Source organism: Poromitra crassiceps, assembly GCF_964638095.1.
Source record: "Poromitra crassiceps genome assembly, chromosome: 4".
Lineage (NCBI taxonomy): Eukaryota > Metazoa > Chordata > Actinopteri > Beryciformes > Melamphaidae > Poromitra > Poromitra crassiceps.
Genome location: NC_139626.1, coordinates 53330907 through 53357478, shown reverse-complemented (window position 1 = coordinate 53357478; position 26572 = coordinate 53330907). Strand labels below are relative to the sequence as shown.

The following is a 26572-nucleotide window of genomic DNA, read 5'->3' as shown; positions in this document are numbered from 1 at the left end:
AACACTTGGAGATGAAGTGCCTTGCTCAAGGGTACAGTGACAGCAGATGTTGAGGGACAGGAGAGCATGACATAATTCACTGTTGTCAACAAGATCTTCCCATCTGTTCTGGGGATTCAAACCATCAGACTTCCAGTCACAAGCTGACTTCCAAATGTTCAGTTGTTGCCTCCCACATCTTTACTACTAATAGTTTAATTACAGTATGTGTCATTGCTAAAACACATGCTTATTTTATATCATCCATGTTAATCCATGTTCTCCAGATGGTCCCAGGAACACCTCAGTGTTGGTGAGTCCCTCTGGTGAAACACTGGAGGGCACTTCAGTGATTCTGAGCTGCAGCAGTGATGCCAACCCAGCAGCTACCTACACCTGGTACAAGAAGAATGACACCTCTCCAAAAGCATCAGGACAGACCTTCACCATCACTGACATCACATCTGAACACAGTGGAGAATATTACTGTGAAGCCCAAAACAGCAGAGGGCGCCATAACTCCACCTTACAGCTGACTGTTGTGGCAGGTAAGGTCGTCCATTCACCTACCTAACACACACACACACGCACGCACAGACCACCTCGTCCTAGAGGCTTGAAGCTCTTTCATGGCCGCTTGTCTTTTATAATATTATGTTCCCTTCATCCGCTCGCTCTCTCTCTCTCTCTCTCTCTCTCTCTCTCTCTCTCTTTCTCTCTCTCTCTCTCTCTCTGACTTGCTCTCATTATCCCTCCCTCTCTCTCTCCTCCTCTCCACTCTCCCTCTACCTCTCTCGCCCAGGTGAGCCCAGATTTCTGGTGTTGTTCGTGGGTGTGACTGTGGCTGTGGCCGTTGTGCTGCTGGCTGTCATCCTGCTGCTGCTCTACAAATGCTACAAATGGAAGACACATAAAAACACAGCTTAGTCTTAAAGTTAATTCATGTTACTATATTTCTTCCAGATGGTTCCAGGAACACCTCAGTGTTGGTGAGTCCCTCTGGTGAAGCAGTGGACGACACTTCAGTGACTCTGACATGTGAGTGAAACTAAGGTCTCTTTCACATATAAGCTGATGGACTCGGTGCGATTCTGGGGGGTGAAGTTGTAACATTGTTGTGATTTTCATTTGGTCTGGTTCACTTTCACACAGCAATTTGTAAAAGCGCACCAAACTTTCTGAACAATGTCACGTGGTCGAAACAGTCACTCGTCTATTGGACAGAATAGAGAAGGGAAATCTCTCCTCTTCAGCAGGCTTCTTGGCTGATCTGAGGGCTGACTGAACAACACAAGTGAATCCGCAAAACACAAACCATGGAGCAACACCACCTGCGATATTGGGATTTCTGGTTTTACTTTGGTGTTGATATCAAATAAATATTTGGCAATAATGTGCCCATATGAGCAGCAGATGAGGCTGTTGAACATTTCATTCTGCAGATGAGAGTAGCCTACGTACTGAAGGAGATGCAAGCCAGCTGTTGAGAAACGATGTGTTGTTGTTATGACGTACGTCACGACGCGGTGTGCAGGTACTGTACACGTGTGCGCGCCACAGTTTTTGTTTTGTTCCCTTCTACCGTCTTCTACTCATGATGCACTGCATGAGTGCATCAAATGCACTGGCGCTCTTGTGTTTAGTCCAGTTTGCTTTCACACAACAAACGAACCGTGCCAGGGTTCACTTGGAAGCGAACCGAGACCCACGTTTTCAAGCGGACCAGAGTTTGTTTGTTTGTTGCGCCACAGAGTTCGTTTGCGCTTTCACCAGTGGCACCGGAACGAGTTTGCAATCAGGGGGACAAAAGCAGGAAGGGAGTCTTCGTTTACGTCTGAGTTTATGTTTTTTTGGACGTTTGGATGATTTTTAACCATATTTAGAGGAATATCTAATTTTAAATTGACCTTAGGCTTATACTGTAGTGATGTCATTATTCAGTATTTTCTCCTTTTCTCACTCACTTTTTGACCTGCTCTCCCTTTAGGTCGTTTTACAATTACACTACAACAGACAGCAACACAGGCAGAAACACTGAACTTATTATTAGGGGTCCAAGCACGAAGTGCGTGGATCCCTATTGTATCTGTTCCGATTTTTTTTTTTTTTATTCTTCTCCGGTAAAACTGTATGTACAGCAGAAACTGTAAGGCTCAGCGTAGCCAGACTGGGCACATAGATTGTAAATGTGCCTCACTACTCAGAAACAAAAAATTACCCATATCGGCCAGATGGTGGCGCTATAACAGACCATTTCGCGTTATGGTCCATATCTTCTGAACCGTGTCTCCTATACTCAAAATTTCACTTCTCAGGGATTCCTTGGATCAATACGCATCTATCCATATAGGCCCCGCCCATTTGCGTGTGCCTAGATTTTCCGCCATTTTGAATTTTATCAAAAACCTACTTTTGCGAACTCCTCCTAGACCGTTTGGCCAAATCACAAGGGGATTTTTCTGGGACTTCTATGGACTACCCCGACCTAAAGTTATTAAAGGATTTTGGATACGTGAAACCGTTTTGAAATGATAAATGTCTAAACTTTTGTGTATTTGCTTTTGTTCTTTTCCTACCCTAAAAGTGTGTGGATCTCAGAAACCATACACCCCCCATCACCCAAACTTTCCACACAGGTTCACGACATCACCCACTACTCAGAGTAAAAAAATTACACCAATCCACCAGACGGTGGCGCTATAACAGCCAATTTCACGTTTGTCGGTCCATAACTTCTGAACTGCGAGCTGTAGAATCAAAATTCCACATCTACTGGTTTCCCTGGAGCATCATGTATCTAACCCACTAGGCCACGCCCATTTCTGTGTGGTAGATTTTCCGCCATTTTGAATTTGATCAAAAACCTACTTTTGCGAGCTCCTCCTAGACCGTTTGGCCAAATCACACAAAACTTTTTCTGGGTCATCTATGGACTACCCCGACCTAAGGTTATTAAAGGGTTTTGAATACGTGAAACCGTTTTGAAATGATAAATCTCGAAACTTTTAATGAAACACACGCCAACACTAAATTGCCCACAACTCATTAACCGGTCAATTACAACTACTGCTGCTACTACTGCTACCACTCCCACTACTACCAACACTACTACTACTACTATTACTACTTCTGCTACTATTACTACTACTACTACTACTACTACTACTACTACTGGAAGTTGGAATGTAGCATTTTGGGTGGGGTTAATGTGTTTTGGGGTTCTGCATCTGCTGTAACATAATACACAGTTGGTTTAGATGTCACACAGTAATGCCCGATCCACAAAGACTTGACACCCACGTTTGAATAAAAACAAGTTTATGCCATAATAAGGTTACATCCGTGCCTCGTCATTGCTGTGGAAGGATGGTGTAGGGGTAAAGTAGCAGACCCCAAAGCTGGAGGTCCTGGGTTCAAACCACGGCCAGGTAACTGTTTTATTTTTTGAAAATGTAGAATAAAGGTTAATCTGGATATAATTATGTATAACGCTGCTGAATACACACTGTGTACATAGCAGAATAACTGAATATGCCTATTCATGGTAATGTCATATTTCGACGTCATCTTGACATTCCTGTGTAGATGTCTAAATGATCCTCAAATCGGCTGTGATTTGGCCTAGTCCTGGACGTCACTGAAAGATGATATCAGAACATCATCATGATGTAATTGTGTTTGCTGGGAGCCTTCTTTCAGATGAGAGAGGAAAAACATTCCAATACATTATTGTGTCTTCACATGTGAAAGGTCCAAAAAGAGAATTCAATCTGAATTATCCTTGTCACTCATGTGCTCATTGTAACAGCACAACCCACACCAATTAGTTCAAACACCTCCATTCAGGGCATACTTTTAATGTAAAGTGGTGCATTATGTGTGTAATACAAAAATGTCCTTAATGGTAAATGGACTGCATGACAAGCTGCCATGCAGGGTGCTGGCTATAGTCACCAAAAGCAATTTCAGGGATAAACCCCATCAACCTTCTGTAGTGGACGCCACTACGCCCTATGGTTTGATGTGTGTGTGGGAAAGACACAATGACAACTGAAAATTCTGATTTCAGAACACAAAAGCTCCATCATGAGACAAGAACTAACCTCTCCTGTTGCAAAACACGTTCTTGAACACAGCCACGCAATCTCCAGCTAACATTTCCAAGATATTGAAAAAGTTCATGAAACACCGCAAAATAAGGAGGCAGCATGTGGGGTTTTAATTACTGTTACTGACTTACCTGTCTGAAGTTGAAAGTTTTTCATCCCACGTGGGGTTTGAACTTTGAGCAGCAATGGTCTTTAGTTAGCATAAGTCATGTGCTTTACCAAGTGAGCTATCCAGACTGTTGTATTTAACTTTGTAGACCATATTATATGTATCTGCAGAGCCAGAGAAGTACTTGTCGTATTGACAGTATGTTCTACCCAAATACCACTTTCTGTCCAGATACTTAAAGGGATATTGTACACAAAAACTGCTTTCTATCCAAGTACTACTTCAAGTTTCAAGACATCACCCACTACTCAGAGGAAAAAATTACACCAATCTACCAGATGGTGGCGCTATAACAGCCAACCACCACTACTACTGCTGCTGCTGCTACTACTACTACTACTATTGGCTACTAGTGGCGGCTGTGGCTCAGGAGGTAGAGTGGGTTGTCCACTAATTAGAAGGTTGGTGGTTCGTTCCCCGGCTCCTCCAGTCCGCACGTCGAAGTGTCCTTGGGCAAGACACTGAATCTCAAATTGCTCCCGATGGCTGTGCCAGCACCCTGCGTGGCAGCTGGCCGCCTTCGGTGTGTGAATGGGTGAATGTAGGCACATTGTAAAGCGCTTTGGATAAAAGCGCTATATAAATGCAGTCCATTTACCATTTACCATTTACTATTCTTAGTACTTCTGCTGCTACTACTGCTACCACTCCCACTACTACCAACACTATTACTACTACTGCTACTACTACTACTACTAGTACTGCTTGGAAACCGTCAGGTCACCGGATCTCAACCAAACTTTGTTTACTTGTGCATATACCAAGTCTGAATAAATGTGCACTATCTGACATATACCCCCCAAGTCACCGGAAGCTTGGACCCCGCATCGCCGCTTGCGGCTATATTTATTATTATTATTATTATTATTATTATTATTATTATTTATTATTATTATTATTATTATTATTACCTTTATTATTATTATTATTATTATTATCACTTTGAAACACAGTGCAAAACTTGTCATCTCAACACAAAAATAAAATAAAACCGTATACTATACCATTATAGCAGCAGCTAGTGTCCTCTAGAGAGAGAGTGGCGTCAGCGGAGGACCAAAATGCGAGACTCATTAGCCAATGAACAGCCAGGAATGGGTCTCGCGCTACTTTTGCATGTTAAAATAAAGCTGATAATGTACAATTTGGTTCAAGGGGGGAAAAACCCTTTCAGAGTACAACACAAACTGTCTATTTTGCTGCAACTCGACAGTGCTGCTTAACACGTTAACTGCCAACGACGTACTGATACGTCAAGCAGAATCCAACCGTTGACTGCCAGCGACGTATGGATACGTAAAAAAAAATCGTTTTTTTTTTTTTGACGGTGGGGCGTTGATCAATCCCTTTTACGTCTCCTATACAATTATTGGAGGTATTGAATGTGTATAATCTATTTTACCGACCCACTAAGTGTTGACAGTGCTCCCCCAGACGAGCGAAATCAAAGAAAAAGGGAGCAAGCCATTCAAGGAAATGGCGAGGCGATTTTACAGTATTACATTCTCATGAAAATGGTTGGGGGAAAACGCTCTCGTTTTCGCGCTGATTGCTGGCGATGCGGGATTGCAAATTTACATAATACATTACAGGTGGAACACACTTTGAAACACGCAGCATAAATATGACCAGAATCGCAAAAGCTTCTCTCAACCAAAACTCCCAAGAAGCGAGCGAGTCCATGCCGACTTCCTCAAACAGCAGCCTGCAGACAGGCACAGGACAGCAGCAAAAGCACTGAGACTGTGACGGCCGCTGCAGCCAAGAAGAGGGAGGAGTTGAAGCAACTCTGCCTCTCGCTCTCTCCCTCTCTCTCTCTCTCTCTCTCTCGCTCTCTCTCCCTCCCTCCCTCTCTCTCTCTCTCTCTCTCTCTCCCTCTCCCCCTCTCACTAGGATTAAACCTAGTGCGTCTCCCTCCCGAGAGGGAAGGAGAGAGAGAGAGAGGGAGGGAGAGCGAGAGGGAGGGAGAGAGAGAGAGAGAGAGAGAGAGAGGGAGGGAGAGCGAGGGGAAGGGAGAGAGAGAGAGAGAGAGAGAGAGCGAGAGGGGGAGGGAGAGAGAGAGAGAGAGAGAGCCAAAAATGAATGGTTAAAGTGACAGCTCTATCGAATTTCACAAAAAGCCGTTTATCTCTGAATATTTTTTCTGATGCTAAAACCATGCTGTATTCAACTGCTAATGCTTACATAACTACTAACTCTACAAACTAACTCTTTTAGACAGAGAAAGTACACATTCTATTAGTACTTTTGAGATATTGTATGTTCACAAACTCCAAGCAGAAAATAATCCTCGGCGCTTGTAAAATGAGCCACAATCCTCAAAAAACGGCTTGGCAGAAGCTACCTACAGCAAGAAAAAAACGGCTGGCAGTCAATGTGTTAATACAGGACCTTACTTCCTGGAACTCTTGAGAGTAAAAAACTGGTCCATTGGAGTGAATGGAGATGTCGGGACTCTTCTATCTAGATGGCTCTGGCAGCAGCCATTAACAACACATTCAAGCCATCCTAAAGTGCATTAGTGAGTGCAGTACAGAGTGTATGTCTGTCTCTCAGGTGTAATAATCCCACAACGATCACGGCTTTAACAAGCATCACAGGCTGTGTAAACAGTGTAAAGTGGGCTCTAAGTGTCATGCCCATTGTAACTGAGGGGGCCCCTCAGATTTTTGAGGGGGACATTTTTTTGTATTATTATTATTATTATTTTTATTCAGAGGGACCAAATTTTTAGGGGGACAAAATGTCCCCATGTCCCCCTGCTTCCGGCGCCCGTGGCTTTCACACCACACCAAACGAAGCGCACTATCCGAGGAAATGAACTCTGGCGCGGTTAAAGCAGACCAAACAGCTTGTATGTGAAAGCGACCTAAAAGCAACAAACACCAAACAAACAAACAAACTAATATTTTTTTAATCTGTCAAATTATTTTTGCCGTTATTACGTAACAAGAGAAAGGTTTCGCTGAGCATGTATCTTTTTTTCTGCTTCACGTTCACAACTGGGAGCTGCCAGTACAACCACAGTGTGTGACTGTAGTTCACTGAGCAGCTCCACTGCAACACTTCGAGATGAAGTGCCTTGCTCAAGGGCACAATGACAGCAGATGTTGAGGGACAGGAGAGCATGACATAATTCACTGTTGTCAACAAGATCTTCCCATCTGTTCTGGGGATTCAAACCATCAGACCTCCAGTCACAAGCTGACTTCCAAATGTTCAGTTGTTGCCTCCCACATCTTTACTACTAATAGTTTAATTACAGTATGTGTCATTGCTAAAACACATCCTTATTTTATATCATCCATGTTAATCCATGTTCTGCAGATGGTCCCAGGAACACCTCAGTGTTGGTGAGTCCCTCTGGTGAAACATTGGAGGGCACTTCAGTGACTCTGAGCTGCAGCAGTGATGCCAACCCAGCAGCTACCTACACCTGGTACAAGAAGAATGACGCCTCTCCAAAAGCATCAGGACAGACCTTCACCATCACTGACATCACATCTGAACACAGTGGAGAATATTACTGTGAGGCCCAAAACAGCGGAGGGCGCCATAACTCCACCTTACAGCTGACTGTTGTTGCAGGTAAGGTCGTCCATTCACCTACCTAACACACACACGCATGCACACACAGACCACCTCGTCCTAGAGGCTTGAAGCTCTTTCATGGCCGCTTGTCTTTTATAATATTATGTTCCCTTCATCTGCTCTCTATCTCTCTCTTTCTCTCTCTCTCTCTCTCTCTCTCTCTCTCTCTCTTTCTGACTTTCTCTCATTTTCCCTCTCTCTCTCTCTTCCTCTCCACTCTCCATCTATCTCTCTCGCCCAGGTGAGCCCAGATTTCTGGTGTTGGTCGTGGGTGTGACTGTGGCTGTGGCCGTTGTTCTGCTGGCTGTCATTCTGCTGCTGCTCTACAAATGCTACAAATGGAAGACACATAAAAACACAGCTTAGTCTTAAAGTTAATTTATGTTAATATATTTCTTCCAGATGGTTCCAGGAACACCTCAGTGTTGGTGAGTCCCTCTGGTGAAGCAGTGGACGACACTTCAGTGACTCTGACATGTGAGTGAAACTAAGGTCTCTTTCACATATAAGCTGATGGACTCGGTGTGATTCGGGGGGGTGAAGTTGTAACATTGTTGTGATTTTCATTTGGTCTGGTTCACTTTCACACAGAAATTTGTAAAAGCACCAAACTTTCTAAACAATGTGACATGGTCGAAACAGTCAATCATCTATTGGACAGAATAGAGAAGGGAAATCTCTCCTCTTCAGCAGGCTTCTTGCCTGATCTGAGGGCAGACTGAACAACACAAGTGAATCCGCAAAACACAAACCATGGAGCAACACCACCTGCGATATTTCTGGTTTTACTTTGGTGTTAATATCAAATAAATATTTGACAAGAATGTGCCCAATATGAGCAGCAGATGAGGCAGCAAGCTCTTGAACATTTCATTCTGCAGATGAGAGTAGCCTACGTACCGAAGGAGATAGGCAAGCCAGCTGTTGAGAAACGATGTGTTGTTGTTATGACGTACGTCACGACGCGGCGCGCAGCTACTGTACACGTGTGCACGCCGCAGTGTTTGTTTTGCTCCCTTCTACCGTCTTCTACTCATGATGCACTGCATGAGTGCATCAGATGCACTGGCGCTCTTGTGTTTAGTCCGGGTTGCTTTCACACAACAAACGAACCGTGCCAGGGTTCACTTGGAAGTGAACCGAGACCCACGTTTTCAAACGGAGCAGAGTTCGTTTGTTTGTTCCACCACAGAGTTCGTTTGCGCTTTCACACCATCCCAAACGAAGCGCACTATCCGAGGAAACAAACTCTGGCGCGGTTAAAGCGGACTAAACAGCTTATATGTGAAAGCGACCTAAAAGCAACAAACACCAAACAAACAAACAAACAAATATGTTTTTAATCTGTCAAATTGCTTTAGTCGTTATTAACCAGAGAAAGGTTTCACTGAGAGTGTATCTTTTTTTCTGCTTCACTTTCACAACTGGGAGCTGCCAGTACAACCGCAGTGTGTGACTGTAGTTCACTGAGCAGCTCCACTGCAACACTTGGAGATGAAGTGCCTTGCTCAAGGGTACAGTGACAGCAGATGTTGAGGGACAGGAGAGCATGACATAATTCACTGTTGTCAACAAGATCTTCCCATCTGTTCTGGGGATTCAAACCATCAGACTTCCAGTCACAAGCTGACTTCCAAATGTTCAGTTGTTGCCTCCCACATCTTTACTAGTAATAGTTTAATTACAGTATGTGTCATTGCTAAAACACATCCTTATTTTATATCATCCATGTTAATCCATGTTCTCCAGATGGTCCCAGGAACACCTCAGTGTTGGTGAATCCCTCTGGTGAAACATTGGAGGGCACTTCAGTGACTCTGAGCTGCAGCAGTGATGCCAACCCAGCAGCTACCTACACCTGGTACAAGAAGAATGACACCTCTCCAAAAGCATCAGGACAGACCTTCACCATCACTGACATCACATCTGAACACAGTGGAGAATATTACTGTGAGGCCCAAAACAGCAGAGGGCGCCATAACTCCACCTTACAGCTGACTGTTGTTGCAGGTAAGGTCGTCCATTCACCTACCTAACACACACACGCATGCACACACAGACCACCTCGTCCTAGCGGCTTGACGCTCTTTCATGGCCGCTTGTCTTTTATAATATTATGTTCCCTTCATCTGCTCTCTCTCTCTCTCTCTCTCTCTCTCTCTCTCTCTCTCTCTTTCTGACTTGCTCTCATTATCCCTCCCTCTCTCTCTCTTCCTCTCCACTCTCCATCTATCTCTCTCGCCCAGGTGAGCCCAGATTTCTGGTGTTGGTCGTGGGTGTGACTGTGGCTGTGGCCGTTGTGCTGCTGGCTGTCATCCTGCTGCTGCTCTACAAATGCTACAAATGGAAGACACATAAAAACACATCTTAGTCTTAAAGTTAATTTATGTTAATATATTTCTTCCAGATGGTTCCAGGAACACCTCAGTGTTGGTGAGTCCCTCTGGTGAAGCAGTGGACGACACTTCAGTGACTCTGACATGTGAGTGAAACTAAGGTCGCTTTCACATATAAGCTGATGGACTCGGTGCGATTCAGGGGGGTGAAGTTGTAACATTGTTGTGATTTTAATTTTGTTTGGTTCACTTTCACACAACAATTTGTAAAAGCGCACCAAACTTTCTAAACAATGTGACGTGGTCGAAACAGTCAATCATCTATTGGACAGAATAGAGAAGAGAAATCTCTCCTCTTCAGCAGGCTTCTTCTCTGGCTGAGGCCTGACTGAACAACACAAGTGAATCCGCAAAACACAAACCATGGAGCAACACCACCTGCGATATTTCTGGTTTTACTTTGGTGTTAATATCAAATAAATATTTGACAAGAATGTGCCCAATATGAGCAGCAGATGAGGCAGCAAGCTGTTGAACATTTCATTCTGCAGATGAGAGTAGCCTACGTACTGAAGGAGATAGGCAAGCCAGCTGTTGAGAAACAATGTGTTGTTGTTATGACATACGTCACGACGCGGCACACAGGTACTGTACACGTGTGCACGCCGCAGTGTTTGTTTTGCTCCCTTCTACCGTCTTCTACTCATGATGCACTGCATGAGTGCATCAGATGCACTGGTGCTCTTGTGTTTAGTCCAGTTTACTTTCACACAACAAACGAACCGTGCCAGGGTTCACTTGGAAGCGAACCGAGACCCACGTTTTCAAACGGACCAGAGTTTGTTTGTTTGTTTGTTCCACCACAGAGTTCGTTTGCGCTTTCACACCATCCCAAACGAAGCGCACTATCCGAGGAAACAAACTCTGGCGCGGTTAAAGCGGACTAAACAGCTTATATGTGAAAGCGACCTAAAAGCAACAAACACCAAACAAACAAACAAACAAATATGTTTTTAATCTGTCAAATTATTTTAGCTGTTATTAACCAGGGAAAGGTTTCACTGAGCATGTATCTTTTTTTTCTGCTTCACTTTCACAACTGGGAGCTGCCAGTGCAACCGCAGTGTGTGACTGTAGTTCACTGAGCAGCTCCACTGCAACACTTGGAGATGAAGTGCCTTGCTCAAGGGTACAGTGACAGCAGATGTTGAGGGACAGGAGAGCATGACATAATTCACTGTTGTCAACAAGATCTTCCCATCTGTTCTGGGGATTCAAACCATCAGACTTCCAGTCACAAGCTGACTTCCAAATGTTCAGTTGTTGCCTCCCACATCTTTACTACTAATAGTTTAATTACAGTATGTGTCATTGCTAAAACACATGCTTATTTTATATCATCCATGTTAATCCATGTTCTCCAGATGGTCCCAGGAACACCTCAGTGTTGGTGAGTCCCTCTGGTGAAACACTGGAGGGCACTTCAGTGATTCTGAGCTGCAGCAGTGATGCCAACCCAGCAGCTACCTACACCTGGTACAAGAAGAATGACACCTCTCCAAAAGCATCAGGACAGACCTTCACCATCACTGACATCACATCTGAACACAGTGGAGAATATTACTGTGAAGCCCAAAACAGCAGAGGGCGCCATAACTCCACCTTACAGCTGACTGTTGTGGCAGGTAAGGTCGTCCATTCACCTACCTAACACACACACACACGCACGCACAGACCACCTCGTCCTAGAGGCTTGAAGCTCTTTCATGGCCGCTTGTCTTTTATAATATTATGTTCCCTTCATCCGCTCGCTCTCTCTCTCTCTCTCTCTCTCTCTCTCTCTCTCTCTTTCTCTCTCTCTCTCTCTCTCTGACTTGCTCTCATTATCCCTCCCTCTCTCTCTCCTCCTCTCCACTCTCCCTCTACCTCTCTCGCCCAGGTGAGCCCAGATTTCTGGTGTTGTTCGTGGGTGTGACTGTGGCTGTGGCCGTTGTGCTGCTGGCTGTCATCCTGCTGCTGCTCTACAAATGCTACAAATGGAAGACACATAAAAACACAGCTTAGTCTTAAAGTTAATTCATGTTACTATATTTCTTCCAGATGGTTCCAGGAACACCTCAGTGTTGGTGAGTCCCTCTGGTGAAGCAGTGGACGACACTTCAGTGACTCTGACATGTGAGTGAAACTAAGGTCTCTTTCACATATAAGCTGATGGACTCGGTGCGATTCTGGGGGGTGAAGTTGTAACATTGTTGTGATTTTCATTTGGTCTGGTTCACTTTCACACAGCAATTTGTAAAAGCGCACCAAACTTTCTGAACAATGTCACGTGGTCGAAACAGTCACTCGTCTATTGGACAGAATAGAGAAGGGAAATCTCTCCTCTTCAGCAGGCTTCTTGGCTGATCTGAGGGCTGACTGAACAACACAAGTGAATCCGCAAAACACAAACCATGGAGCAACACCACCTGCGATATTGGGATTTCTGGTTTTACTTTGGTGTTGATATCAAATAAATATTTGGCAATAATGTGCCCATATGAGCAGCAGATGAGGCTGTTGAACATTTCATTCTGCAGATGAGAGTAGCCTACGTACTGAAGGAGATGCAAGCCAGCTGTTGAGAAACGATGTGTTGTTGTTATGACGTACGTCACGACGCGGTGTGCAGGTACTGTACACGTGTGCGCGCCACAGTTTTTGTTTTGTTCCCTTCTACCGTCTTCTACTCATGATGCACTGCATGAGTGCATCAAATGCACTGGCGCTCTTGTGTTTAGTCCAGTTTGCTTTCACACAACAAACGAACCGTGCCAGGGTTCACTTGGAAGCGAACCGAGACCCACGTTTTCAAGCGGACCAGAGTTTGTTTGTTTGTTGCGCCACAGAGTTCGTTTGCGCTTTCACCAGTGGCACCGGAACGAGTTTGCAATCAGGGGGACAAAAGCAGGAAGGGAGTCTTCGTTTACGTCTGAGTTTATGTTTTTTTGGACGTTTGGATGATTTTTAACCATATTTAGAGGAATATCTAATTTTAAATTAACCTTAGGCTTATACTGTAGTGATGTCATTATTCAGTATTTTCTCCTTTTCTCACTCACTTTTTGACCTGCTCTCCCTTTAGGTCGTTTTACAATTACACTACAACAGACAGCAACACAGGCAGAAACACTGAACTTATTATTAGGGGTCCAAGCACGAAGTGCGTGGATCCCTATTGTATCTGTTCCGATTTTTTTTTTTTTTATTCTTCTCCGGTAAAACTGTATGTACAGCAGAAACTGTAAGGCTCAGCGTAGCCAGACTGGGCACATAGATTGTAAATGTGCCTCACTACTCAGAAACAAAAAATTACCCATATCGGCCAGATGGTGGCGCTATAACAGACCATTTCGCGTTATGGTCCATATCTTCTGAACCGTGTCTCCTATACTCAAAATTTCACTTCTCAGGGATTCCTTGGATCAATACGCATCTATCCATATAGGCCCCGCCCATTTGCGTGTGCCTAGATTTTCCGCCATTTTGAATTTTATCAAAAACCTACTTTTGCGAACTCCTCCTAGACCGTTTGGCCAAATCACAAGGGGATTTTTCTGGGACTTCTATGGACTACCCCGACCTAAAGTTATTAAAGGATTTTGGATACGTGAAACCGTTTTGAAATGATAAATGTCTAAACTTTTGTGTATTTGCTTTTGTTCTTTTCCTACCCTAAAAGTGTGTGGATCTCAGAAACCATACACCCCCCATCACCCAAACTTTCCACACAGGTTCACGACATCACCCACTACTCAGAGTAAAAAAATTACACCAATCCACCAGACGGTGGCGCTATAACAGCCAATTTCACGTTTGTCGGTCCATAACTTCTGAACTGCGAGCTGTAGAATCAAAATTCCACATCTACTGGTTTCCCTGGAGCATCATGTATCTAACCCACTAGGCCACGCCCATTTCTGTGTGGTAGATTTTCCGCCATTTTGAATTTGATCAAAAACCTACTTTTGCGAGCTCCTCCTAGACCGTTTGGCCAAATCACACAAAACTTTTTCTGGGTCATCTATGGACTACCCCGACCTAAGGTTATTAAAGGGTTTTGGATACGTGAAACCGTTTTGAAATGATAAATCTCGAAACTTTTAATGAAACACACGCCAACACTAAATTGCCCACAACTCATTAACCGGTCAATTACAACTACTGCTGCTACTACTGCTACCACTCCCACTACTACCAACACTACTACTACTACTATTACTACTTCTGCTACTATTACTACTACTACTACTACTACTACTACTACTACTGGAAGTTGGAATGTAGCATTTTGGGTGGGGTTAATGTGTTTTGGGGTTCTGCATCTGCTGTAACATAATACACAGTTGGTTTAGATGTCACACAGTAATGCCCGATCCACAAAGACTTGACACCCACGTTTGAATAAAAACAAGTTTATGCCATAATAAGGTTACATCCGTGCCTCGTCATTGCTGTGGAAGGATGGTGTAGGGGTAAAGTAGCAGACCCCAAAGCTGGAGGTCCTGGGTTCAAACCACGGCCAGGTAACTGTTTTATTTTTTGAAAATGTAGAATAAAGGTTAATCTGGATATAATTATGTATAACGCTGCTGAATACACACTGTGTACATAGCAGAATAACTGAATATGCCTATTCATGGTAATGTCATATTTCGACGTCATCTTGACATTCCTGTGTAGATGTCTAAATGATCCTCAAATCGGCTGTGATTTGGCCTAGTCCTGGACGTCACTGAAAGATGATATCAGAACATCATCATGATGTAATTGTGTTTGCTGGGAGCCTTCTTTCAGATGAGAGAGGAAAAACATTCCAATACATTATTGTGTCTTCACATGTGAAAGGTCCAAAAAGAGAATTCAATCTGAATTATCCTTGTCACTCATGTGCTCATTGTAACAGCACAACCCACACCAATTAGTTCAAACACCTCCATTCAGGGCATACTTTTAATGTAAAGTGGTGCATTATGTGTGTAATACAAAAATGTCCTTAATGGTAAATGGACTGCATGACAAGCTGCCATGCAGGGTGCTGGCTATAGTCACCAAAAGCAATTTCAGGGATAAACCCCATCAACCTTCTGTAGTGGACGCCACTACGCCCTATGGTTTGATGTGTGTGTGGGAAAGACACAATGACAACTGAAAATTCTGATTTCAGAACACAAAAGCTCCATCATGAGACAAGAACTAACCTCTCCTGTTGCAAAACACGTTCTTGAACACAGCCACGCAATCTCCAGCTAACATTTCCAAGATATTGAAAAAGTTCATGAAACACCGCAAAATAAGGAGGCAGCATGTGGGGTTTTAATTACTGTTACTGACTTACCTGTCTGAAGTTGAAAGTTTTTCATCCCACGTGGGGTTTGAACTTTGAGCAGCAATGGTCTTTAGTTAGCATAAGTCATGTGCTTTACCAAGTGAGCTATCCAGACTGTTGTATTTAACTTTGTAGACCATATTATATGTATCTGCAGAGCCAGAGAAGTACTTGTCGTATTGACAGTATGTTCTACCCAAATACCACTTTCTGTCCAGATACTTAAAGGGATATTGTACACAAAAACTGCTTTCTATCCAAGTACTACTTCAAGTTTCAAGACATCACCCACTACTCAGAGGAAAAAATTACACCAATCTACCAGATGGTGGCGCTATAACAGCCAACCACCACTACTACTGCTGCTGCTGCTACTACTACTACTACTATTGGCTACTAGTGGCGGCTGTGGCTCAGGAGGTAGAGTGGGTTGTCCACTAATTAGAAGGTTGGTGGTTCGTTCCCCGGCTCCTCCAGTCCGCACGTCGAAGTGTCCTTGGGCAAGACACTGAATCTCAAATTGCTCCCGATGGCTGTGCCAGCACCCTGCGTGGCAGCTGGCCGCCTTCGGTGTGTGAATGGGTGAATGTAGGCACATTGTAAAGCGCTTTGGATAAAAGCGCTATATAAATGCAGTCCATTTACCATTTACCATTTACTATTCTTAGTACTTCTGCTGCTACTACTGCTACCACTCCCACTACTACCAACACTATTACTACTACTGCTACTACTACTACTACTAGTACTGCTTGGAAACCGTCAGGTCACCGGATCTCAACCAAACTTTGTTTACTTGTGCATATACCAAGTCTGAATAAATGTGCACTATCTGACATATACCCCCCAAGTCACCGGAAGCTTGGACCCCGCATCGCCGCTTGCGGCTATATTTATTATTATTATTATTATTATTATTATTATTATTATTATTATTATTATTATTATTTATTATTATTATTATTATTATTATTACCTTTATTATTATTATTATTATTATCACTTTGAAACACAGTGCAAAACTTGTCATCTCAACACAAAAATAAAATAAAACCGTATACTATACCATTATAGCAGCAGCTAGTGTCCTCTAGAGAGAGAGTGGCGTCAGCGGAGGACCAAAATGCGAGACTCATTAGCCAATGAACAGCCAGGAATGGGTCTCGCGCTACTTTTGCATGTTAAAATAAAGCTGATAATGTACAATTTGGTTCAAGGGGGGAAAAACCCTTTCAGAGTACAACACAAACTGTCTATTTTGCTGCAACTCGACAGTGCTGCTTAACACGTTAACTGCCAACGACGTACTGATACGTCAAGCAGAATCCAACCGTTGACTGCCAGCGACGTATGGATACGTCAAAAAAAATCGTTTTTTTTTTTTTGACGGTGGGGCGTTGATCAATCCCTTTTACGTCTCCTATACAATTATTGGAGGTATTGAATGTGTATAATCTATTTTACCGACCCACTAAGTGTTGACAGTGCTCCCCCAGACGAGCGAAATCAAAGAAAAAGGGAGCAAGCCATTCAAGGAAATGGCGAGGCGATTTTACAGTATTACATTCTCATGAAAATGGTTGGGGGAAAACGCTCTCGTTTTCGCGCTGATTGCTGGCGATGCGGGATTGCAAATTTACATAATACATTACAGGTGGAACACACTTTGAAACACGCAGCATAAATATGACCAGAATCGCAAAAGCTTCTCTCAACCAAAACTCCCAAGAAGCGAGCGAGTCCATGCCGACTTCCTCAAACAGCAGCCTGCAGACAGGCACAGGACAGCAGCAAAAGCACTGAGACTGTGACGGCCGCTGCAGCCAAGAAGAGGGAGGAGTTGAAGCAACTCTGCCTCTCGCTCTCTCCCTCTCTCTCTCTCTCTCTCTCTCGCTCTCTCTCTCTCCCTCCCTCCCTCTCTCTCTCTCTCTCTCTCTCTCCCTCTCCCCCTCTCACTAGGATTAAACCTAGTGCGTCTCCCTCCCGAGAGGGAAGGAGAGAGAGAGAGAGGGAGGGAGAGCGAGAGGGAGGGAGAGAGAGAGAGAGAGAGAGAGAGAGGGAGGGAGAGCGAGGGGAAGGGAGAGAGAGAGAGAGAGAGAGAGAGCGAGAGGGGGAGGGAGAGAGAGAGAGAGAGAGAGCCAAAAATGAATGGTTAAAGTGACAGCTCTATCGAATTTCACAAAAAGCCGTTTATCTCTGAATATTTTTTCTGATGCTAAAACCATGCTGTATTCAACTGCTAATGCTTACATAACTACTAACTCTACAAACTAACTCTTTTAGACAGAGAAAGTACACATTCTATTAGTACTTTTGAGATATTGTATGTTCACAAACTCCAAGCAGAAAATAATCCTCGGCGCTTGTAAAATGAGCCACAATCCTCAAAAAACGGCTTGGCAGAAGCTACCTACAGCAAGAAAAAAACGGCTGGCAGTCAATGTGTTAATACAGGACCTTACTTCCTGGAACTCTTGAGAGTAAAAAACTGGTCCATTGGAGTGAATGGAGATGTCGGGACTCTTCTATCTAGATGGCTCTGGCAGCAGCCATTAACAACACATTCAAGCCATCCTAAAGTGCATTAGTGAGTGCAGTACAGAGTGTATGTCTGTCTCTCAGGTGTAATAATCCCACAACGATCACGGCTTTAACAAGCATCACAGGCTGTGTAAACAGTGTAAAGTGGGCTCTAAGTGTCATGCCCATTGTAACTGAGGGGGCCCCTCAGATTTTTGAGGGGGACATTTTTTTGTATTATTATTATTATTATTTTTATTCAGAGGGACCAAATTTTTAGGGGGACAAAATGTCCCCATGTCCCCCTGCTTCCGGCGCCCGTGGCTTTCACACCACACCAAACGAAGCGCACTATCCGAGGAAATGAACTCTGGCGCGGTTAAAGCAGACCAAACAGCTTGTATGTGAAAGCGACCTAAAAGCAACAAACACCAAACAAACAAACAAACTAATATTTTTTTAATCTGTCAAATTATTTTTGCCGTTATTACGTAACAAGAGAAAGGTTTCGCTGAGCATGTATCTTTTTTTCTGCTTCACGTTCACAACTGGGAGCTGCCAGTACAACCACAGTGTGTGACTGTAGTTCACTGAGCAGCTCCACTGCAACACTTCGAGATGAAGTGCCTTGCTCAAGGGCACAATGACAGCAGATGTTGAGGGACAGGAGAGCATGACATAATTCACTGTTGTCAACAAGATCTTCCCATCTGTTCTGGGGATTCAAACCATCAGACCTCCAGTCACAAGCTGACTTCCAAATGTTCAGTTGTTGCCTCCCACATCTTTACTACTAATAGTTTAATTACAGTATGTGTCATTGCTAAAACACATCCTTATTTTATATCATCCATGTTAATCCATGTTCTGCAGATGGTCCCAGGAACACCTCAGTGTTGGTGAGTCCCTCTGGTGAAACATTGGAGGGCACTTCAGTGACTCTGAGCTGCAGCAGTGATGCCAACCCAGCAGCTACCTACACCTGGTACAAGAAGAATGACGCCTCTCCAAAAGCATCAGGACAGACCTTCACCATCACTGACATCACATCTGAACACAGTGGAGAATATTACTGTGAGGCCCAAAACAGCGGAGGGCGCCATAACTCCACCTTACAGCTGACTGTTGTTGCAGGTAAGGTCGTCCATTCACCTACCTAACACACACACGCATGCACACACAGACCACCTCGTCCTAGAGGCTTGAAGCTCTTTCATGGCCGCTTGTCTTTTATAATATTATGTTCCCTTCATCTGCTCTCTATCTCTCTCTTTCTCTCTCTCTCTCTCTCTCTCTCTCTCTTTCTGACTTTCTCTCATTTTCCCTCTCTCTCTCTCTTCCTCTCCACTCTCCATCTATCTCTCTCGCCCAGGTGAGCCCAGATTTCTGGTGTTGGTCGTGGGTGTGACTGTGGCTGTGGCCGTTGTTCTGCTGGCTGTCATTCTGCTGCTGCTCTACAAATGCTACAAATGGAAGACACATAAAAACACAGCTTAGTCTTAAAGTTAATTTATGTTAATATATTTCTTCCAGATGGTTCCAGGAACACCTCAGTGTTGGTGAGTCCCTCTGGTGAAGCAGTGGACGACACTTCAGTGACTCTGACATGTGAGTGAAACTAAGGTCTCTTTCACATATAAGCTGATGGACTCGGTGTGATTCGGGGGGGTGAAGTTGTAACATTGTTGTGATTTTCATTTGGTCTGGTTCACTTTCACACAGAAATTTGTAAAAGCACCAAACTTTCTAAACAATGTGACATGGTCGAAACAGTCAATCATCTATTGGACAGAATAGAGAAGGGAAATCTCTCCTCTTCAGCAGGCTTCTTGCCTGATCTGAGGGCAGACTGAACAACACAAGTGAATCCGCAAAACACAAACCATGGAGCAACACCACCTGCGATATTTCTGGTTTTACTTTGGTGTTAATATCAAATAAATATTTGACAAGAATGTGCCCAATATGAGCAGCAGATGAGGCAGCAAGCTCTTGAACATTTCATTCTGCAGATGAGAGTAGCCTACGTACCGAAGGAGATAGGCAAGCCAGCTGTTGAGAAACGATGTGTTGTTGTTATGACGTACGTCACGACGCGGCGCGCAGCTACTGTACACGTGTGCACGCCGCAGTGTTTGTTTTGCTCCCTTCTACCGTCTTCTACTCATGATGCACTGCATGAGTGCATCAGATGCACTGGCGCTCTTGTGTTTAGTCCGGGTTGCTTTCACACAACAAACGAACCGTGCCAGGGTTCACTTGGAAGTGAACCGAGACCCACGTTTTCAAACGGAGCAGAGTTCGTTTGTTTGTTCCACCACAGAGTTCGTTTGCGCTTTCACACCATCCCAAACGAAGCGCACTATCCGAGGAAACAAACTCTGGCGCGGTTAAAGCGGACTAAACAGCTTATATGTGAAAGCGACCTAAAAGCAACAAACACCAAACAAACAAACAAACAAATATGTTTTTAATCTGTCAAATTGCTTTAGTCGTTATTAACCAGAGAAAGGTTTCACTGAGAGTGTATCTTTTTTTCTGCTTCACTTTCACAACTGGGAGCTGCCAGTACAACCGCAGTGTGTGACTGTAGTTCACTGAGCAGCTCCACTGCAACACTTGGAGATGAAGTGCCTTGCTCAAGGGTACAGTGACAGCAGATGTTGAGGGACAGGAGAGCATGACATAATTCACTGTTGTCAACAAGATCTTCCCATCTGTTCTGGGGATTCAAACCATCAGACTTCCAGTCACAAGCTGACTTCCAAATGTTCAGTTGTTGCCTCCCACATCTTTACTAGTAATAGTTTAATTACAGTATGTGTCATTGCTAAAACACATCCTTATTTTATATCATCCATGTTAATCCATGTTCTCCAGATGGTCCCAGGAACACCTCAGTGTTGGTGAATCCCTCTGGTGAAACATTGGAGGGCACTTCAGTGACTCTGAGCTGCAGCAGTGATGCCAACCCAGCAGCTACCTACACCTGGTACAAGAAGAATGACACCTCTCCAAAAGCATCAGGACAGACCTTCACCATCACTGACATCACATCTGAACACAGTGGAGAATATTACTGTGAGGCCCAAAACAGCAGAGGGCGCCATAACTCCACCTTACAGCTGACTGTTGTTGCAGGTAAGGTCGTCCATTCACCTACCTAACACACACACGCATGCACACACAGACCACCTCGTCCTAGCGGCTTGACGCTCTTTCATGGCCGCTTGTCTTTTATAATATTATGTTCCCTTCATCTGCTCTCTCTCTCTCTCTCTCTCTCTCTCTCTCTCTCTCTCTCTCTCTCTCTCTCTCTCTCTCTCTTTCTGACTTGCTCTCATTATCCCTCCCTCTCTCTCTCTTCCTCTCCACTCTCCATCTATCTCTCTCGCCCAGGTGAGCCCAGATTTCTGGTGTTGGTCGTGGGTGTGACTGTGGCTGTGGCCGTTGTGCTGCTGGCTGTCATCCTGCTGCTGCTCTACAAATGCTACAAATGGAAGACACATAAAAACACATCTTAGTCTTAAAGTTAATTTATGTTAATATATTTCTTCCAGATGGTTCCAGGAACACCTCAGTGTTGGTGAGTCCCTCTGGTGAAGCAGTGGACGACACTTCAGTGACTCTGACATGTGAGTGAAACTAAGGTCGCTTTCACATATAAGCTGATGGACTCGGTGCGATTCAGGGGGGTGAAGTTGTAACATTGTTGTGATTTTAATTTTGTTTGGTTCACTTTCACACAACAATTTGTAAAAGCGCACCAAACTTTCTAAACAATGTGACGTGGTCGAAACAGTCAATCATCTATTGGACAGAATAGAGAAGAGAAATCTCTCCTCTTCAGCAGGCTTCTTCTCTGGCTGAGGCCTGACTGAACAACACAAGTGAATCCGCAAAACACAAACCATGGAGCAACACCACCTGCGATATTTCTGGTTTTACTTTGGTGTTAATATCAAATAAATATTTGACAAGAATGTGCCCAATATGAGCAGCAGATGAGGCAGCAAGCTGTTGAACATTTCATTCTGCAGATGAGAGTAGCCTACGTACTGAAGCAGATAGGCAAGCCAGCTGTTGAGAAACAATGTGTTGTTGTTATGACATACGTCACGACGCGGCACACAGGTACTGTACACGTGTGCACGCCGCAGTGTTTGTTTTGCTCCCTTCTACCGTCTTCTACTCATGATGCACTGCATGAGTGCATCAGATGCACTGGTGCTCTTGTGTTTAGTCCAGTTTACTTTCACACAACAAACGAACCGTGCCAGGGTTCACTTGGAAGCGAACCGAGACCCACGTTTTCAAACGGACCAGAGTTTGTTTGTTTGTTTGTTCCACCACAGAGTTCGTTTGCGCTTTCACACCATCCCAAACGAAGCGCACTATCCGAGGAAACAAACTCTGGCGCGGTTAAAGCGGACTAAACAGCTTATATGTGAAAGCGACCTAAAAGCAACAAACACCAAACAAACAAACAAACAAATATGTTTTTAATCTGTCAAATTATTTTAGCTGTTATTAACCAGGGAAAGGTTTCACTGAGCATGTATCTTCTTTTTTCTGCTTCACTTTCACAACTGGGAGCTGCCAGTGCAACCACAGTGTGTGACTGTAGTTCACTGAGCAGCTCCACTGCAACACTTGGAGATTAAGTGCCTTGCTCAAGGGTACAGTGACAGCAGATGTTGAGGGAGAGGAGAGCATGACATAATTCACTGTTGTCAACAAGATCTTCCCATCTGTTCTGGGGATTCAAACCATCAGACTTCCAGTCACAAGCTGACTTCCAAATGTTCAGTTGTTGCCTCCCACATCTTTACTACTAATAGTTTAATTACAGTATGTGTCATTGTTAAAACACATTGTTATTTCATATAATCCATGTTAATCCATGTTCTCCAGATGGTCCCAGGAACACCTCAGTGTTGGTGAGTCCCTCTGGTGAAACACTGGAGGGCAGTTCAGTGACTCTGACCTGCAGCAGTGATGCCAACCCAGCAGCTACCTACACCTGGTACAAGAAGAGTGACGCCTCTCCAAAAGCATCAGGACAGACCTTCACCATCACTGACATCACATCTGAACACAGTGGAGAATATTACTGTGAGGCCAGCAACCCATTAGGAGCTACAACTTCTCCTACCCATCTAATCGCTCTAGCAGGTAGAGGTATGATTTATTCTGGAAATAAAGTAATTTGAGGTTAAGTTTTCATGTTTTTGTTTTCTTCTATCACTGTTGTTAATGAATCATGTCTTTAGGTTATTGAAATCATGTTATTCTTTTATTTTATTGTAATGTTACTATCAGGGGTGTAGTGGTAAATACAGAGGTGGCTAAACTATCCAAGGTGAGTAGTTTACCCACCTTGTTTCCCCTCATTGATTGATACAGTTATGTTATTGACTTTTTTTCATGCCAGAAAATGTTCTTCTTGTCAGGGTGGACAAACCTCTGAAACAGCAGACAGACTCTACTCTAATTCTGACTTTCATCTCAAAATCCTACTTCTTTTTCCCAGAATTCTGACATTAAACTCAGAATGCTAACTTTATTTTCAGAATTCTGACTTTACTCTCAGAAACCTGATTTAAAGTTATAATCTGAAAGTTGTTCATCTAAATGATAAAATAAAATAAACATAAGTCATTATTTGATTGAGCCCAGGGGCGGTTCTAGGCCGTTTTTGGGTGGGCTTTAACAAAAAAAAACATTTTTTTTTTTTTTTTTTTTCTCCAAATCCATGGTGGTCATTAGTAGCAGTTTCTGACTACACTCAATGCGCTGTGTGCGTGTTCCCCCCCCCCTCTATGTTCTTAGGGTGGGCTGAGATACAAATTTAGGGGGGTTCAGCCCACCCGAAAAGTTTCTAGAACCGCGGCAGCGCAGGCGCTCCCTCCTCCATCTATCTGCCTAATCCCACATCACTTCACACAGGTCACACACACAGTACAGCAGCGAAGTGGTCCTCCACAATCCACACAATCGTTCTCCCCACTCATGATCAATGAAACTGAGGTGAGCATTGAACAGTCAGAGTCGTTAGTAGTTACTTAATTAGCGCATATTGATATGCAAATTAGCGCGTAACGTTGTTTCGTAGGCTAAACAAAAGAACTTGTCACTGTGCCTGCCAGACAAACAGGTGGACTGGAGGAAGGTAGGTAGGCTACCATGGCACCAGCCAGCCATGTCATGCTAGCTCGCAGTAAGCGGGTGTAAATGGATGTGATGTTTTTTGAGAAACATATGGCATAAGTGACAAACATTTTCAAACGGGTCCCTTGTTATCTGAATGAAATTAAGCCCTTCAGAATCGCAAGTGGCTGCTTTACACAGCCTGTCTGATGTGATGATGACGATAGCGTAACATGCGTGCATGGCATCACTTATGTCTTGCTGTGATGTTAGTTCAGTATCTCAATAAAAGTTCTTACAGGCTTGTTATTTCCCTCTAAGGGAGTGCAAGGCAGATATTTAAACAGCCTTGTTTGTGTACAGTACCAGTGGCATGGTAGCAATAAAAAGGGATTAAGGACCAGGACCCCTGGTGGTCAGTAAGATGGGCTGGTTGAGCCAATGTTAAAATGATCTTTATTTATTATTTATTTTTGCTTTAAAACAATTTTTTTTATTTTCTGCTTAAAGTTCATTAACTCATTCACCGCCAAAGACGTCTTTGACGTGTTATCAGAAATAGCCATCCACGCCAAAGACGTGTTTGACGTGTTTTTGTTTTTATTACTGCAGCGCGTAGTTCAAACACTTCCCCAGCCTGTGACATAGTATCAGGTCCCTAGCATCTAAGACAACACGTGAACAAACACATACCGCAGCTGTTGTTTTGAAATTGAGCAGGAGGAAAAGCAGAAAACAGATAAACGCTTCCTTGTGCAGACAGGAGAAACGCCATTGAAACGCCCCTCGGCGCGCTGCAGGAGCTGGTCGCTTTCCTGTGTGCCAGCCGGGAGAAAACGGGAGAAAGTAATCCAGATATGCGTTTGATCATCGGAGGAATGAGGAAATGATCGATCAGAGGGCGGTGAGGACGTGTTGAATAGCCGAGGGGAAAACGGGAACGATCAAATAGCAGGGAGGATAGGACAGGGAGACATGGACGAGGACGGGTGGACCAGAACAAAACAAAATAAACACACAAACAGCTAACAAGGCAGAAGCGGCAGTCACAGCAGCCCGCTGTCCGTTCTCAAGAGCTATTCAGTTGGTTCATGAAATCGCTGGGCTGCGTGCCCTCCAGTGTTGCTCCTGGCCAATCCCGGCGCCACAGGGCGTGGTTAATGCTTATCCTATGTGCGGTTAGAAGTCACGCAACGAAGATAAAAGGGGGATCGTGTGTGTGTGTGTGTGTGTGTGTGTCTGTCTGTCTGTCTGTCTGTCGGTGTGTCTGTCTGTCTGTCTGTCTGTGTGTCTGTCTGCACACTCACTCACACTGAGTAAACTGTATTGTTGAATGTAAAAAAAAAAGCACTTCATGTGTATATATATATATATATATATATTTATTTATTTTTTCATTTGTGTCATAACGAATAATATTTACATGTCTGATGTCAATACAGTTCAAAATAAAAGAATTGAGAGTGAGTTCTGCCTGAGAATGTGTGCTTTACAAAAATTGCCTTTTCTCCTGTTTATCTTCTCATGGAGACCTTTTGGGTGAAAACAGGGTGTATATAAATGGCTATAAGTAGAGTACAGAACATGCTAAAAGCTCACTTTTTTTTTCCTGGTGAACCCAGAGACGTACATCTTTATTTTGAGGTATTGCAAATCACTTTGGTGCTAATAGATCATTTACTGTGGGTCTTGAAAGATGACCAACAATTATAAAAATCTTTGGCCTGTGCTAAATATTGGCAGTCCTAAACTGGCCATGAATGAGTTAAAAAAAGTGGCATTCTTGTTTTTTCCCACAATAATTTCATAATACCATTTGTAATGCCACCGTTGTAGTGCTGTTGTTCAAAATTAAAGTACATTTTCTCAGATTTATTGGTGTCTTTCTAGTCACACAATTTAATAGTCAGTGTTTCCCATCCACTGATCTATTTGTGGTGGTACACCCTACATAGATTTTGACCCCCACAAATACTGCCACATATTAATTTCAACTAGTTGACTGCAAACTCCTGCTTTAGTGCTTACAGTATATTATTATCTTGTCGGAATATTATTCCAGCCAATAAGTTAGAAAGTTCCCTTTTGATTTAATTTTACTTTTGTTTTGCCTACAAAGCAAAATGTTACTTTACTTGAAACTCCCCTGAAGTGATTTTGGTATTATTTATGCAAGCATAATTCTATCATAGTAACCTGTATGCAGAATATATATAGTATAGGGAAACAATTATTTTTTCATTGCTGTAAAACCACAGAATGGTAAAGAAGATATTGATGTGTGTAGTTCTTCATAGATCTAGTCTCTTCATTTTGATCTCAAAGTGCGCCAGTTTGATCCATTTTTACT

At 43.6% G+C, this 26572-nt stretch overlaps 1 protein-coding gene across 1 annotated transcript in view; it reads left to right on the top strand.

The window, feature by feature from the left end:
* LOC310775839 (cell adhesion molecule CEACAM5-like) overlaps positions 1-21715 on the top strand; it is a gene marked incomplete at both ends in the record, with an annotated part of 24453 nt that extends 2738 nt beyond the window's left edge. Inside the window, 12 exons of the mRNA XM_083635966.1 lie at positions 267-527; positions 943-1017; positions 7585-7845; positions 8251-8325; positions 9598-9858; positions 10256-10330; positions 11609-11869; positions 12285-12359; positions 18946-19206; positions 19606-19680; positions 20953-21213; positions 21633-21715. Coding sequence (XP_083492092.1) covers positions 267-527; positions 943-1017; positions 7585-7845; positions 8251-8325; positions 9598-9858; positions 10256-10330; positions 11609-11869; positions 12285-12359; positions 18946-19206; positions 19606-19680; positions 20953-21213; positions 21633-21715 — 2024 coding nt within the window. The remainder of the gene's footprint in view (positions 1-266; positions 528-942; positions 1018-7584; positions 7846-8250; positions 8326-9597; positions 9859-10255; positions 10331-11608; positions 11870-12284; positions 12360-18945; positions 19207-19605; positions 19681-20952; positions 21214-21632) is intronic.
* Between the last annotated feature and the right edge of the window lie 4857 nt (positions 21716-26572).